We start from the raw sequence: 18,135 nt of genomic DNA, 5'->3' as shown, positions 1-18,135 counted from the left end.
AGCTTTTGATGAGTAGGCTTTAGACTTTGACATTAAGTTGTATTTTTTAAATGACTTGTGACTGAGCAGAATGGTTAAATATAATTGGATACAAGAAATAAACATATAAAACATACATCATTCATAAAAATATGTTACAAAAAGACACTTTTTTACATATAATAGACACTGCATGCATTCAATTTGAAAATGAGTAAAAATATGATCACCGCATAACTCGTCTTGCTGGTCTCCTAATGGATGGATTGGCAGATTTGGTAGCTTCTTTGTCTTCAGGAATGTATTCAGTATTGAGGAAAGAGCTGACAGCCTCAGCAGCTCTAACATTAGACAAAACCGTTCCTAGAGCCTCCTTATCCATTGCTGCTAAATTCTTTATATCTCTGACTTTGTCAGCCAATAAAGAAACATTCTTCACAGATATTGATGGCAATTTCAAAAGTGAATCATGAGCCACTACATTGTATTTCAGGTCCTTGTTCATTGCATCTTTAGACGTGATCGTAAGGGCCTTGTCGACATCTGGCTGAGTGGCGCCTCTCTTGAGCTCTCTAAACAGTTTCGCTGTAGAATTAGAACTCTGACACCAAAGAAGCCTCAGCTTAGGAAAGTGCAGAGTGAGAAGCGCTAATCTTGACTGGATGTCGTTGATTGAAATTTCCTGCTGAATGCTAAAGTTTTTCTACAATAAACAGCAAGACGTTAAAGTAATTGAACGAAAGTGCCTAGAATATCGAAGATGCGAAGCTCAGAGTAAGGTTTATTAACTGTCAGATTAGCTTTTCCAAGACGCAGGCAATTAGAATATGTTACATATATGTAAAACTTGAGTTTCAAACGACACAATAAGTAATATTAGCTGAATTTCTTGCCTCAAAGAAAGATAAACGCGAGAGAAAGTCAGACAAAGATTTTAGCAGCTGAAGAATAACTTAATTAAGATTCAAGGTCGATGCATTCTTGATGCATTTTTTTAAAAGGTTACATACACATGTAAAAATTTAACAAATGAAAAAGTCTGCAGTTCTCATCTACGTTGGAGTCAGAAGGCAGTGCCTTTGTATTGTCATAAATATTTAACGCTGAAATCTGGCTGTCAGACTGAATCAACCACTATGCAGATATTTCGGAAACATTCCTATTTGAACAGTTTTTTATCAGTTGCTGTTTCAAAAGCCAGCTTAAAAATACAGTTATCCATTTCTATTTGTCCATTTCATCAAGCGACCTTCATTCTCTGATTGGCACAATTATTGTGAGGCTTCGTAAAGTTGCCAATCGGCTCAGTTAGTTGCGACGGTCAGCCTAATAAGCTGAATGCTTACAGGTTTGAGCCCCATATTGGTCAACATTTTAGTCGTCTCATTAATTGCGTGTAGAAAGTTTTTTGATTGTGTGGAACTCGGTGTACATGCACTCAAAACATTTTTTATACACTATCATTCGGCTTGTTAATCTGTGAATATTGATTAGTGTATCTAGCAGTACATTTATATGACAGATACAAGTCGCACCGTATTGTAAAACCTGATGAAAAGTCGGATGTGAACTGCAGACAGACTTGAGAAGAGTACACAAATAGGAACGGTAATTTGAGTCCCAGCAGATGAGCTGATCTTTCAACCTCTCCTCATTTGCCTACCTAAACCTCTTCACCGGTAATGGCTTCACCTGTAACGGCTTCACCGGTAACAGCTTCATCATGCGCATTGTAATGTAAAAGTCATAACACTAGATACTGCACATCAATTTATAAATTACAACAATCATGTGCCACATTTGACACCTTTTACAGGTACTCTAGATAATTGATTGTCACAATTTTACCAAAAGACAATATTAAAGGTTGACTTGCAACAAAATTCACATTACAGTTATTTGGTATCAAAAGATTCACCATGTCTTACTCTGCTGTGTTGTAGGTGTAAAGTATGTGGAAATGTGATTAAAAGCTCAAAAATGAACAGTTAATCGCAGCCATCACAAAAACGCCGTAGATTGGAACGGCATAAATGGGACGTAGCTGAACACGATGGCTTCTGTTTACACTTTCATGCAACCTCATTCGTCAAAATATTTTCACAAATACAGTGAAACATGGATAACTCGCCCTCGGATATATCGAACACATGGTTAACTCGAATGGATTTACTTGGTCTGTTCCCACGCAATGATAAATGGCTTTATATAACTCGACCTCGGCACCGTTAACTCGAAGTTTTTTGCAGAATTCACAAAAGTGGTTTCCGTTCAATTTATTTCGAAGGAGTTTCCACTAGTCGCGGAGCTGAGACTACTCTGCTTTCTTAACGAAAGCGCTTTTTATACGCGTATAGTGTACATATAATTTCCCCCGTACCGTATAATGGAACCGAAAAAGAAATCGTATAAAAATGATTAATAGGGTCGCTAAGACGTTCGCTTAGTTACGGCCAAGCTATAAACGTTAGGAGGTATTAGCGATAAAAATTTAATTAAGATAGACACAGCATGCAAAATACATATTGTAACAGTGATTATATGCGGATACATAAAGATAAAATGTCACAAATAGGCTCGTGGCTTGGCGTCCGCTACAACAGACATCCGCTTTACGATGGCATCACGCAAGCAAAGAAAAGCGTGGAAACCTTCTGACAAACTTAAAGTACTCGAGGAAATCGAAGCAAGACAAAAGCTATCAGCATTATCAAAAAGAGAAAATCTTCCAAAAAGTACAGTGTCAACATGGATTAAACAAAAAGAAAGAATAAGATCGTTATGTGGCCAAAATTCATCAAGGCTAAGAGATCGTTCAATGTCGCACGATGATTTGGATGGTGTATTATTGACTTGGTTTAGACAAGTGCGTAGTGAAGGCGTACCTATCGATGGGCCAATTTTGTTAGAAAAGGCTAACAAGTTTTTAAGGACTATAATAACTGTTTAAAATCTATTTCTACAATAAGTCACACTGTTGATCTTTGTCAAAAAAATACCTTGTCACAGACTACACTCGATAAGTTTTTTTAAATGAAACAACTGATCAGATGTAAAGCATGCTTTTTTGCATTGGTCATAAATGTTTACTTATGTCCAGTTTTAAAAATTATCAGTAAGAATAGATATTTTTCTATTGGGCTGAGATTTGTTTGCAGTTTTAGGTGATGTGACTGACAAGACGTTTTAAGATTAAAATTGGCAAAATTGATCTCAAGCGTTTTAACCGCGATTAGGTTTTGCCAATTTTAATCTGAAAAAGTTCTGGCAGTCACATCACCTAAAACAGCACACAAATCTCAAGTGTATAAAATATCTATACTTTCTGATAAATACTTTAAAACTCTACATCAGATGCCCTTTAACTTACAACAAACAACCTATACTTTAGTTTTATATATACATGTAGTTTGTATATGTATCTACTGATAAATACATTCACTTGTGACTGTGCTCTGATAACTCGAACGCTCTGATAACTCAAACACTTTCGCTCGGTCCCGTGAAGTTTGAGTTATCCATGTTTCACTGTACACTTCATGCATTCAATAAAACCATGTCTATTGTCCTTTGGCGTCTATTTCATTATCATTGTAATGCTGTCACTTTGAGCACTAATATCTCAAAACCTACCATATAATTCGTTTAATAGACTTCTTAATAGACTTTAATAGACTTGCAGCAGACTTCTCATCCTTAAAACTCTATCCCTGTCTATATTCTTTTCAAAGAGGTGGCTTGCTTATTTCAATTATTTAGTATTCGGTAAGAATACTAGTAAGAAACTAGTACGTAGGCAATAGGTAATAGGCGACATAATGTGGGCGGGGCTTATGGGAGGCTGTATATCGTTTATATGGGTAGCTGCAGAACTGTGCTGATACAAAGACCGCGTTCTACATAAAGTGACTTGACAGAATTACCGTAGACCGGTAGAATTGGTAGTCGGTACCCAAATGTTTACACAACATTTGGAGAAAGTGAGTAAAACAAATTTTCAATTTTCGTTATTTGAGGCCTTTTAAACATTCCTAATAATGCATCTGTAGCAGGATTTAAAATTTTATTCTAGCCAACATGAGCAAATACAAAATAAGATATATGCCAATAGAGCCGCGTAAGACTAGACTTTTATCGCAAATAGCCGATGTGAATACGAGAGATAGAGACAGGTTGCCAAACGTATGACATCATTTTTGGCGAGGCTGGGCACGTTTTTGTGGCCTGAGCGTTTTTAAGGCGATCAGATTTTTTCGGTTTTAATCTTCAAATATCTTGGCAATGCGATCGCGTAACACAACAAACAACATATCAACTGATAGGGAAAACAAAATGCTTTCTTTTAAGATCAACTTAAATTTTGACGCAACTACATCTTTAACCTTAGCTCGAAGGAATGCATATCATCATCTGATAAACATGAGGCACTTGTTGGACACCTTTGATAGTCGAAAAATGCTGCAGCAATTAATCACGAAGTATGGGTCACATGAAAAGATTACGACTAGATGATTAGACCAGGCTGAAACGAAACTGTAAAGTAGCGAGCATCTATATTTGATACAGACTTTCCGGTAGAACCCGAAGTGTTTGTCATAAACTAGTGCTACGAGATGTTTTATATTGAGCCTTTTATTGGTCTTTAATTTCAGGTGATAACATCACTTGTCAAAACCATAACCAAACTGTTGGAGTACGTCAACCAAATAAAGAGATTCCAAACTACGGCGTTTTTGTGATGGCTGCGATTAACTGTTCGTTTTTGAGCTTTTAAGAGCTTGTAATCACATTTCCAGATATTTTGCACCTACAAGACATAAGAGTAAAGCATGGTGAATCTTATCATATCAAATAACTGTAATACGAATTTGTTGCAAGTAAACCTTTAAAAGTTTCTCTTTTTTAAGAATCAGCAATAAAATAACACAAGCTTTCCATATAAACATATTTCCATTTCCATATAAACATATTTCTATCTCCATATAAACATATTTCTATCTCCATATATACATATAAAATGATCACAACAAACAGACGAACACTTTTATTCATAATACTTTGAGCGAGTACTTCAGCATAAGGAACCATATGCAATACATTAGATATCGCAACGAGAATACATCTGCAGCAGGTTTACAAACACCTTATAATCTTCACATTCTCTCACCTGTAAAGTAAAAGGTCGTGTTGGGTCAAACTCTATGAGCAGGACAGGACGTTTATAATAACGACTCATGGATACACACTGTGAATAAAGCCTGCCATTGTTAAGGGAGCCAATCAAATCAGGCACTGACTTCCTCTCCACACAGATGTCTTCAGTGAGTATGTAATCACCGACTTCTAATGTTGCTGGCTCCAGGATAACACCGAGCTTGTGTATGAGGTAAGGAAGATCACTGCGGAATTCTCGCATGTCCACAATCACCTAGAACATAGCAGCACAACCTACATCATTCCATATATAAAGAAACCATCTGCTATTGCATAATATTTACATGCAATACACAGGCCTCGAGCCTCAAGGAGCTTCTTAATTTTTTCACTGCTCAGGAGACACATAGTGACAAATGTAATTACCTGATCTACTTTTCATACGCTTCACCTATAACGGTTACTGGGATCGATAAAAATGTTAGCAATAAGTGATAGCCAGTTGTACAGCTACACATCTATCCAAAACACTTACAAAGTTATTCAACTATAAAAACGGAATTATCCAAAACAATTGAAAAGTTATTCAACTATATAAATGGAATGCAAAAAACCAGTATCACAGTATCATCCATAGCTCAAGTGGCCATACTGCAGCAATAATCCATTGGTATAGATTTTAGACCAGCTACTGGTTTGATTTTGTAAGCGCACATCTTTCCTGTAAAGTCGGCCCTTACCGCCACTATTATGTTTCAAATTCACAAGATCTGTATTGTTTGTCAAGATGGCATGCAGCGACAACTAATAATAACAACAGCAATGTACCATACCAACCCATAACTTCAAATTTAAAAGGGGGTCCATATTTAAAATAAGACTGATACCTTGGACTCCTGAGGAGTTGGAAGGTGATGACCGCCCTTTCTGGTGCTCACAGTTTGATTCGCCGGCAAATCTCTTTCTGGTTTTGTATCCGCTAGCTTACCATCTCTATTCTCTGGTATAACCATTGTCTAAATGTAGCATCACATAATTTATGACAAACTAAGAACAAGTAAAATAAGATAACACAAAAGCTGAGACAGACCTGTGAGCTAATAGGAAGGTACATACAGCTTTCTGTTTGATAAGCTCTTCAAAGGCTGACTTCTCTTTTCTGATGGCTGTGAGATACTTTTGTTCTTCTGATGAGCCGCTAAACATCATTATATACACTCGAAACTGGGTGCCAGGTCGACAAGCCTTGTATATCTACGATAGAGAAAATACCCATGCAGGCCTCATATACTTATAATACAATGTAGCATTCTAGGTTTATAGAATGCATGATCTACTTTATCCAAATACTTTCTTTTGACTTCAAGTCTACAAGCACTGATGGAATCATCTACAGATTACGCTTTCAATGATGAGCTCCAACTATGTCAGTAGCCTTGGGCTTTTGGAAGTGACGAAAAGTGATTTTGATTCAATGGCAGCTCAGGTTGATGTTTAGACTGATGCCAAAAAGCCAACATAAATTGTATTTACAAACAAAAGAATAAAATTCAAAACATTCAGCAATCTCAAGCCACCATTGTATTGGCTGAATTACAACAAAAACCAAAAGGAAATGGAGACTGACTAAGCTAGCTAACGCATAACAGCATTAAACTATAATGAAACCAGCCCAAGCAATAATTGATCAATAGACACAGTCAGATACACTTGCTTGATGAAACCATAAAGGCTGGGTAACGCTGCATCACCGTATGTTGGAGTTGTCCTCTCAGCAATTATGTCGACTACGAGAACCATAAACCAATGACATCGCCGAGGCAACATGGTTATGTCTGGAAACATTGCAGCTGTCAAACTTTTGCCGAGCATCCACGACAGTCTGTGCAATGTGCACGACTTCAAAAAATGGTGATTGGCTGTCAGAGATTGCTTTATCTATATTTCCCTTCACGGTAGTTACTGCGGGTCTAGTGTTTTATCCTTGTGAACTATTTGCAAGGATTAACGCCTACATACTGTGATATAATGTGAACCAGCTTATAGGTTCATTGACTTGCTCAGAGAATTATACGCTGACAATTTGATATAGATATTGGTTATTGCCTATTACAAGTTGAAAAGAATGAGCTGGCTTTGCAAGGTCTAAATTTACAGCCTGTTCACACGATGAAAACATGATAATCAGCGGTATGGTTTACCATCACGTTACATCTGAGTATTTTATACGCAATCTGAATAATTAAGCAAAACAACTTTTTTCCAAGAAACAAGAGAAACCAGAGAAAGAGCAGATTATTGCCTTAAAATGAATTGTGGAAAAAGAAAATACAGAATTGACGAGAGAAGGCAAACTCAAATCCTACATATATACTTAGTAACTTCCAACACACCTTTAAGTTATTAGATGTAGAAAAATTAATAAAGCCATCAACTTATCTAAAAACTATAAAACAAATAAAACATATTTTTTGTCTCTAACAGATTCGGAAACATGATCTAAAGTTATTGAGCGACAATTTTGTATGTTAGTTTTATAAATTTTTAGCCTTTAAGTTAAGAATGCAAAAAAAACACAAAAATGCAGAATTTGTGACGTAAACATATCATTTGGCACCAATAATTAACATTGAGACAAAAACAATCAAAGTCATTTCAAGTAGTGTAAACACTCCTTTGCCTCTGTATCATTAGACAGAGCCATAGAGATGATAGCACAAATATCTGTACCCGAGTTCACATTCCAAGGGGCCTTAAAACCGACCACCTTAAAAATGTTATCTTCACATTGAGATCTCGCTCTAAATGCTTTCAATATTTTTTGAATGACTTTGGTACAAATATATATTGAGAAAAAGAACTCTTGGATCAGCTTTCATTACATAGACTGACTGTTTAGACATATAAGTCTAAACAATATAATAACCTCAAGTTGTCTGATGTAGGGGATGTCCAAGTCGAACATGATCACATATTTGGGATGGAGGACGTCAAGAGTCCTAATGAGACAGTTAGGGTCGGGAGTTGTCCTTAGCGCCACCAGCGCAGTCTTACAGTTGCTTGGCAACGAGTTAATAATCTTTGCATCAATCTCTACGAGTTCTACTTGACCTTCCTTGGAATTATCCTCAGCTTTCTAAACACCAATAAGTTTGTTATAGCTACATCCAAGCATAAAGTTATAAACCTCAAGCTATAAACAGAAGCGTCTACAATGGTTCTCAATACATACAGCCGAAGCCTTAGCACCAGCAGCAGGGTCTCCCCGAGCGAGTTGTGTGAGTGTAACTTGGTCTGTATCCACTGAAACCTTCTGTTTCTTGGCAGTTGATGGTTTGATTGGATCTTTTGATGCGGATTTCTTATCAGAAACAGCTTGCTAAAATAGAAGCTCATTTCAGAGTGATAATCGAACCCTACTCGTAGCAAACTATGACAAAGAATGAGGTCACCAGCCAATCACATTCCACAAGGCTTTGTTCAGGATTCATAAACACAACCAAAGTCATTAGATATTTCGACCCAACTAATTGGATTATTTAAAATGTCATAATGTTAGGCTTTAGTTATATTAAGAGTGTCATTAGCTAAAAAAAACAAATAGTTAAAAGGTAAAAACAAGTGCAGACAGGGACAAATGACAGAGAATAAATGCTGAATTAATTTGAATGGAGTGCCAATACTTCCTGATATGAACATTGTCATGGCTGCAACATGGACCTACTAACTTGCCAATTCAACATCTATCCTTGGCCGTTTTCAATGACATGAAAACACAACTTGAAAACTGTAGACGTGTGCTTCAGCATTCACTAAGTTATTCAATAGTGACAACCTAGTACCAAGAATAGAGTTGTTCATCTTTTAAGAGTTACCTTCTCTTTAACAAAATGATTATACATTTCTATTATGATACATAACGCATGGATTTTGTCATGGCAACTTGGGCAGAGCCTAGTGCAGAAAAAAGTTGTAAAAAATGTGAAACTGTCTCCAAAAGCAACAAGCTGGTACTACTGGCATTTGATAGAGAACAAAAACACGTTTTTCAACAAGTGAATGTTATATTTATCCATGCAATTTAAGATGACGTAGGATGTTTACGAGATTTGTAATCTTTTCACAGCTGTTTTTATGGTAAGATGCCATGCCATGTAATGACAACCTGTGAGAGTTGTCTCCTATTGCTGATAAAAATGTTACAAATACAAAAAGTGTTGTAATATGATTGATTTTAGACAACGATTGCCTATGCAGAAAAGATATTTGGGCCAATGAGCCACTTGTTCCAAATACTTTACAATATACAATGTACATAGAATAGACAGGGTGCAATAGAGGATAACTCTCAGGAAATGAATACCTTCACTCATGGTACTGCTTCCAATAGCGCACAAGCAAAGAACAGTGTGATAGGTTACAGATTTTATATCGCATCCGTTCACTTCTTTGAACATTACGCATTCATTTCCGTTCTTCATTTATTCTCATCGCAATCCATTCCAATACTCAACTCATTCAAACAGAGAGCTCAACAGAGTTTTAACTCACTACTTTCGCAGGCGGTTCTTCCAACTTCATTAATAGCTGTTTTAAAACACTTTCAGCACCATTCAGCAGATAGTCTTTAATCTGGCTACAAGTTTGTGGAGAGTCTACGGCTATTAGAACAGGAGACGGAGCGGGTTCCAAGTCACCCGTCGTAAGAGCTTCTTCCGCAACACAAATTTCATCCATGATTTCTGATAAAGCAGACCACTTGGGATTCTTCTCTGCTAGCAACACTAACCAAATAATAAAATTAGACCATGAATTTAAAAGCCAAAATTATTTAAAGATAAGGATGGAAACATATTACATTTTATCACAAATAAGAGTTATCCTCTCTATGAACTGCTGCCCACAACTCCAAAGTTCGTGGGCAGCAGCAAAAACAACTAAACTAAGCTCACTGAGTGACAACATGGAATCACCAAGTAAAGTCTTTAGATGATTTTGCATAGCTATTGAAGAAATGTGAGCTAACTTTACATCTAATAATAAATGGCATGTAATATAAACAACACACAAAAATAAATGCTATTTTGCATTCTGCATGTGAAAATGAGTCAATTTTTATGACCAATAATGTCAATAGGACCAAATTAGTTAACAACAACTGAGAGGTTTACTTTAAGAAATAAATGGCAGCAGTCCAGATTTATTCATAAAATTTAGTTCATAGCGGGACATGCAAAGCAAGGCTTATATATAAAAAATGAGTAAATACCTTTCTCCGAAGATCCAGAGTTCTTGGCCTGCTCCTCGATACTCCCATAGAGACGCTGCCTAGCAAACTACAAGCCAGTGTATACAGATTGACCTTGACATCTATGTGAGCAAAACGCAGTGACAGACAAAACTAGTTAAAGACCAACCAACCATATACAGTTTGTCAGCTGATTCCGTATACAGCCATCCGGCATTGTCCTTGAACTGCTTTTCCGATGCCCTACAAAGCAGAATGTAATCCAATACAGCCAACTGCCAGAGCATGTACTCGCAACTCCTAATTGACTCACAAAGGGAAGATAACTTAAAAACCAGACTATATGTTGCTGCTATAATCAGAAGGCAGGTGCTAAATAGCTATATGTTTTGATATAAAAGATATGACAAGAAAAGACTAGAAGATGTTATGAAAATTACATGGTTGTTTGACAGAAGAATTTGGAATGGTTGACAGAGACTTGAAAAAAACCACTTTCACTCTGAGTTATTTTATGCTTGTGTTGATTATATTAATATCAAAATATTAGAATAATTTGGAAAAAAGTAACAACAAAGAAATAGATTAGATGCCACTTTGTGAGCTGAGAATGAAGAGATTGTAATTGCTAAAGACAATAGAAATAACTGATATGCTGACATAGTGATCGTAACTCAACCAAGTGTTTTTAACGTTTGAGCATTCAGCTGATGAACAGCTTAGGAAATGGATGTTTTTAGATTTAATTTTTTCTTTTGCCATATTTTCAAAATATTAAATTTTCAGTAAAATAACTACATCTAATTTTTGGTAACTGTAGAAAATCGTAGACAAAAAATGAAACTATTTTGATGAGGCCGTGACAACTCAATTTGATCAGTTATTACATAAAATTGTGCGTCACTGAAAGGATGATGATTAACGTTTTAGACACAAAAAGAATGAGCAAACTAGTAGGTTTAGTTTTATCATTATGAAGAGTGTGAGTTGATAATTCTTATGGCCAGAATCAACCTCAATAAATCATCAAAAAGGATTTGTTGGCAATCAAAAACTTTTAAAAACTTCCATGAAATCTCGAATAACTACTATTAAAAGCAATATTGAAAGTCTTAAAAGCCTCAGTAGACTAAAAATAACAAAGCATTATTCTATTTTATTGAGAGCCTTCTACTAATCAAGATAGCTTTGTGATTGGTCAAATCTTTAGCAAATTACTAGCAAGCTTGGCTACGATTGTTCGAAAGCCCATGAGTTGAAAGTAGTGATGTTCGAGTTAACTAATAGAAAAGCATATATGCGGTACAATTTTGTTGTAACAGAAGCATATAATGAAATACTTCAGTACAATTATCACAGCACTTGAGACAACAGAAGTTATCTACCCCTATGAAGCAAAAGACTGCATGACACTTACTTGATTGAGCGAACCATGCTGTAAAATGTGACACAGTCAAAGTGGGTGAGGGACCTACAGCATAAAGAGACCCCATGAGACTATCCTAAACACGACCATACGCGTGAGTTCCTCAGGCAATAAATCAGTATTATCATACGAGTAGTTCCCAGTTATTCAGTTACAATACGGTCCCTACTACAGTATGAATAGCTTAATCTTATACTAGACTTTAACGTAACTGTTGAGGGATATCTTATGCTAGCAATAGCTAAAATCTACAATATCAAACATCCAGTATTGGGACTCACCTAAGGAGCTCTCGTAACAGCTTCAAGTCTGAAACAAGTTGTTTGGTTTTGGACGTAAGTTGGTGCCATATCGGTTCGAGCTGGACACGAATGACTGCATCAAATGCAGTGCTGATCAGATTCTCGTAATTAATACCTTCCAAGTCGAGCTAGAGAATTACAGCTAAAGAATTACAACTCTAAAACAAGATTGACTCCCACAATGCTAAATAAAATTATTAAATATTTGTCTCACAATTCCTAATAACAATAGACTCTTGATATGCTGACTCTTGATATGCTGACTCTTGATATGCTGACACAGTGATTGTAATTCAACCAAGTGTCTTTTACGTTTGAGCAATTATTAGTAAATCAATTATCAGTAAATCAATTATCAGTAAATTAATTATCAGAAAATCAATTATCAGTAAATCGATTATCAGTAAATCGATTATCAGTAAATCGATTATCAGTAAATCAATTATCATTAAATCAATTACCAGTAAATCAATTATCAGTAAATCAATTATCAGTGAATCAATTATCAGTAAATCAATTATCAGAAAATCAATTATCAGAAAATCAATTATCAGTAAATCAATTATCAGTAAATCAATTATCAGTAAATCAATTAGCAGTAAATCAGCTGATGAACGGCTTAGGAAATGGACGTCTTTTAAGTTTTATTTTTTCTTTTGTTATAGTTTCAAAATATTAAAATTTCAGTAAAACAACTACATCTAATCTTAGGTAGCTGTAGGAAATCGTAGACAGAAGCATTACCAACAAAGCATTTATCAATAGCAATGAAATGTTCCCATATACAGTGACCCCCAATACCCAATCATGAAGAAACCTGAAGTTAATTGTAAACACAGGCTACTAATCAAAATGCGTGATCCAAATGTATTGCAAGCACAAATATCTAACCTTCATAATGAAGCATTGAAATATAACGAAAAAAAAAACGCTAGCCACCAATCAAAATGAAGCACTAAGGAATCTTTCAGTTGACATGTTTCTGACAGTATCTGATAAACAGATAAGGTCAACAGAGATAGGACAAAATATACAGACTCCCTATCAGTGACTGTTGTGTCCAACACTGCTCAGAAAGTCATACCCTTTTTCGTTTCTGCCAGGATTCTTATAAACTAGACAGCAAATATTATAACTGTCAATCAGTGGATGTCTCGGAAAATCTTCTCGACAAAAACTCGCAGATACTGAATTCACTTTACTTGCATGCCATGAGAAAAAAATGTACAGTTGCGTCATGCCTACGTTAATTGAGCAGGGGTATTGAGGGAGACGGGTGGAGAATACAAAGATACAATAAGGACAATGACTACAAATAAGCACTCACTAATATTCACAGAGCTTACATGTATATGCAACAACAAAGACTCACGGATGAGTTGCACATCCTAAGTTCCTTAATGCAAAGATTGATAAGTTCGAGGAGGGCCATTTGACAGCCTTTCATGGCAGCAGATGTAGGTACACCCAGCTCTATCACCTCAGGCTGTAAAATCAAGAAACAAAAAACATCATGTGATACAATCAAGTGATTGAGATAATGAAACTAAGGGGAACCATGCAAAAAAACTATTAGACCTACCTTCTGAGACATGACCTTGGAATATTTATGCGTATAGATATCTATATCTTTCTATGTATAAATCTCCAAGTTTACCGTCGTTTGGTTTGTCCAGCTATAGCTATTAAAATCTAGGAATGAAAGATCTGCTACGTGCTGGATTTGATCTCGGAACCTCCTGTTCACCAAAAGGTAATCTAACCAATTAAGCTACACTGGAACCGACGGAAACTTCAGGCGATATGAGTCGTTATATTGGTTAAAATACGCATAGCTTGCTCTTACGGCTCTTATTATCAAATTTAGCAATATGGATAGTAGTAGCTTACTCAAATTAGTCATCGGAAATGTGCCAGGCTAACGGCAAGTTACAGGCAACTACATTACCTGCCACTGTTTATAAGCTGTTTTTCAATACATGTGCAATGTCAAGCATTCAGCAAATATCTATATAGGTATGTGTTTAGGCATTTGTACATGTATATATATATTTAGGCACATGTGTAGATCTTCTGTACACAGGAGATCTACAGCTTGATATAGCGTAAGCAAGAAACCGACAGTAGCTGACCAAGATAAGTACACTATCTCATTCTCTACTAATTTATACTGCTCCATGCTATGTTGAGCACTGTGATTTTTAGTTCTACTAATGATAAATTTCTATAAATATATATAAATGTATAAATAAATGTAAAATATAAAAATGTGAAAATATAAAAAACATACATGTAGATACATTTGTATAACTAAGAAGAAAGGTGAGTAACTAAAACCAAACTCCTTTTTAAAACAAAATGAAGTTGTGGAGCTTTAGTCAGGGGCTAACATGATCTTTGCTTCATCAACAGACACAAATATTTGGCTAGAATATGGACAAGCTGACACTACCGGCAGCATGAAAATAACTCTAGATGGCCAATAGTTGAAATTTTGAAACTTGAAGCATTCCCATGCTATGTATTATAGCATGGGAATAGCAAGATATAAATATATAGATATAAACAAATTAGTTTATAATCATAAACAAGGACATCAGCAGATAGGAGAGGAAGGCTACTGTGTAAAACAATCATGGTATACTTTAGTGCATCTCGAGGGGTGTTAACAAATAGACAGCACTTGTAACCTACTCCTTTTAAAATAGGCTGTTGAACTGACCTCACTCTTTTCTAGTGAGTCCTTGACAGACACATGAAACCTGGGATAAAGGAAGAGTTTTCTTAGGTAGAGATTCCTCATAATGGTTTCTATTTTACAAAATCCATCAGTGAATGCGACTGGATTGTCGGAGAATGCTTTGATGAATCCTTCCTGATTGAAAATAAAAGTAAATACCAAGTGTGACATCATGAAACCATAGCATCCATTGGTTTTGAATTCTTGAGACGAAGTCAAGCAAAAGTGTGAAGGAAGTACCTTGTTCTTCTGTCGGTATAGTCTCATGATAAAGGCTTCCAGGCCCGTCTCCTTCACTCTGAAAAAGCATTAGTGTTAATGCTTTTTAAAAAACATGTCAATGTCTCAAAAACTACAAGCCGTTTGTTAAGGGCTGAGTCTAAGACGAGTGGTACAGGCACAAAACTGAAACAGAGCATTTAGAAATACCATGCTGCATTGGTTACTCTCTAAGTGTATATGCAGTATACATAAGTTGTCATTATTTACCCAAATGAATAGACTATGTGTAGCTAACTATAGCAACATGACACCATAAACATCTATATTTAGTTGCTATGGAAACAGCCTATTTGGTTGCTATGGACACACAGCAACCAAATATGCTAGGTGTCTATAGCACCCAATTATCAGCATAAACTTAATGTTCAGATATTATAATTAGACAAGAAAAAATTACAGATAAGCATGACATCAAGATATATCCGGCAGACAGTCACGATGACAGACAAACAGAACAGGCTGATATGACAGGAAAACTAAAACAAATGGCTACTAACAAGAAATGAAAATGACAGAATTAAAAAAGAGATTTTAATAAGACGGTACTCACAAAACTGTTCGAGCAGCAACGCTGCATTATATATTATTGCAGTGGGTTAAAAAAAGCTAATCTTCACCTTTTTGGCAACAATAACAAACCTACCTGTGCGCATTATAAACGAGAATCCCAGATATGAGGTGTGCTGGCAATTTGTCTGTCAGTAAATCCATGACAAGTATTCTGCTAGAAACAAAAGCCACACCCCCTCCCATATACACCTTCAGCCTAAAATAATATTATTTATACAAAATAATACCATCTGCAGTCATTAATGTTTGATAAAAATTTAAATAGCAAACAATAATCTGACTGGTAAGACAAGAGTAACAATAAAAAGATAAGAAATTGTACACACTAGGAGATGTGTCTAGAGATCATGATAGAAAAGTTAACATAGTACTTTAAAAATAATAAAATGCTCGCCATTCACTAAGGATTGCGGCAATTCGAGAGGTTAACCGAACCAAAAGATGCTAAATTGCAAAAATGACAAAATTGGATTAAACGGCCTACACCATTTAGAAATGAAAGCAAGTAGATTTAATTAATAAGTGAATGTGAAGCATTTGGCCAATGAGTTAGCACTTGGCTTTTAGAGTAGCCAGCGAAAAAGTTTTAGTTTTGTCATTGCAAAGTGCAGTTACAGGTAAATGAGTAAACCGACATAACATCAAGATAAAATCAACTACCCTTAGCATACAAACCTCTCTTCACGAGTAATATCAGAAGTGATTATCTTAGGTATTTGTTCAACTCCGGCATTAGCGAGTCTTTCTATGAGGAAGTCTTCCTCATAAGTGGAAGCATTGATGACAAGCAATAGGCTAGCTGGATGACAGAAGGCTTTCATAAAAGCTTCAATGATCCTATAGATACCCAGTCCTCTAAAATATTATGATGATATCAATCTAAACGGTCAAAAAATTTGAAAAGGCTATGATCAAAATGCAGCATTAAACATTGCTATTTAATCAAAAACTTACCGTGCCATTACCAGTAGACCATCATTTTCCAAAAGATCAGCAAATATTTGTTTTTCATATTCCAGTAACATCGCTCTGGCAACTATAAATTTTGAGTAAATTTTAGTGAACATATAAAATACGCCTAAAATGTGCAATATTTAAATTACTGTACACTTTGTTTGCAACAACTACTGCAGTCGTCCAGGAGAGCTAATTACTAAGTCAGGATAAGTCAACTTGGATTCAGAACCCACTAGCAAGTGACTAGTCAGATCAGATTTCGTTTTAATACAAAACTACATTAAAACACGATTCGAGAATTTACATTCAATAAAAAAACTGAAGCAATGCACGGCAATACGTAAAACAATGTAAAGTTGCTGAAAAATTGTGGTAAATTATTGACCAGTTTAATATTTTTTTAGCGCAGTTTAGGATTAATTTATTGAATGAGACACTGAAATAAAATTTTTTATCTAAATGATTTATACTCAAAAACTTGAATCGTTTGTATAGTTCATTTTGTACATCAGCGAAACAGTACTGGAGAAAATGAAGAAAAACAAAAACAACACACGGAAATACTCAAAGTGTATAATTTTTCCGGGCGTAAAAGATTACGAGATAGCGCTTTGCGTTTATGGTAGACACATCGAGAAGCTACACGGGTATAGCATTTCCGCTGTCCTCTACCACCCGCAAGTGGCGATGAAAAGTAAACAGTAACACTCCAATTTTCAAAGGCCGTAAAATGGGTGATATAAGGATATAAATTTAACAGTTGTTTCATAATCTGATTGTCTTTGTTCTGTCGAAATTCCAAAACACTTTGAATATTTGCAAAGCATACTGTGATGTTATGCAACAATTAACCTAGGTTTATATTTTGGTTATAAGCAAACTCAACAATATATTTCGGTCTTGTTAGTTTCCATGCTTTTTCAGAACAACCCAAAACGAGACTCATAGCGAGTCAACCAAAACTATAATAAACAACATCCAGTTTATACAAATACATAACATCTCCCTTTCTGGAAGGATTGTCAAAACAAAGAGTATCTATTTAGTTAGAGTTCAGATAGTTGATATTAGCTTTGTCTTTTATCGCTAGTATCATAGTCCTCCAAGTATAAAGGCTTCCTCTTCGACCTCTGCGGTCTACCATACCCATGGTCCAAATCAGTATGCCTGGCTACAGGGCCCTCTGCAACATCTGAATTGGAAGCCCGGCACACACTAGGACTGGCGTGTAGACTGTACCAAGTTGTCCTGCCCTCTGCGTCACCAGTGGTGTCAGGAGAGCGAGGAACTCGACTAGCCTTTGGAGTGGTCTGACATTGACCATGGCTTTCTGCGAAGAGTTCCTCACCCCAGTTCTGTTGTGGAGTCTTGGCTTCTGGTATTGAGAAAGCTACACCAAGACGATATAAGCCTACGAGATATTATGTATTTGTATGTAGGCCAGCCCTCCTGGCAACATCGAACAACCTCTCTACAT

General features: G+C 35.9%; 1 protein-coding gene across 1 annotated transcript; it reads right to left on the bottom strand.

The window, feature by feature from the left end:
* Window positions 1-37: 37 nt before the first annotated feature.
* Window positions 38-16,733, bottom strand: LOC137397988 (DNA repair endonuclease XPF-like). Its single transcript, XM_068084090.1, has 17 exons — window positions 16,656-16,733; window positions 16,377-16,556; window positions 15,775-15,897; window positions 15,090-15,147; window positions 14,832-14,984; window positions 13,482-13,595; window positions 12,089-12,237; window positions 11,799-11,852; window positions 10,555-10,624; window positions 10,403-10,469; window positions 9,685-9,917; window positions 8,366-8,512; window positions 8,060-8,269; window positions 6,250-6,387; window positions 6,021-6,149; window positions 5,147-5,407; window positions 38-682 (listed from the first exon to the last, which is right to left on the bottom strand). Exons 1-17 carry the CDS (start codon window positions 16,724-16,726, stop codon window positions 206-208), a joined length of 2,634 nt encoding a protein of 877 aa, XP_067940191.1. The 5' UTR covers window positions 16,727-16,733; the 3' UTR covers window positions 38-205.
* Between the last annotated feature and the right edge of the window lie 1,402 nt (window positions 16,734-18,135).

This window comes from Watersipora subatra, chromosome 1 (genome assembly GCF_963576615.1).
Source record: "Watersipora subatra chromosome 1, tzWatSuba1.1, whole genome shotgun sequence".
NCBI lineage: Eukaryota > Metazoa > Bryozoa > Gymnolaemata > Cheilostomatida > Watersiporidae > Watersipora > Watersipora subatra.
The sequence above is the reverse complement of the archived record's forward strand: the minus strand, read 5'-3'. Positions and strand labels throughout refer to the sequence as shown.

Coding starts and splice junctions, on each gene's coding strand:
- LOC137397988 (XM_068084090.1), bottom strand. CDS start 16,726: ATGTTACTGGAATATGAAAAACAAATATTTGCTGATCTTTTGGAAAAT. Junction 16,557..16,655: donor GGTCTACTGGTAATGGCACG/GTAAGTTTTTGA, acceptor ATAATATTTTAG/AGGACTGGGTATCTATAGGA. Junction 15,898..16,376: donor GATATTACTCGTGAAGAGAG/GTTTGTATGCTA, acceptor ATATTATTTTAG/GCTGAAGGTGTATATGGGAG.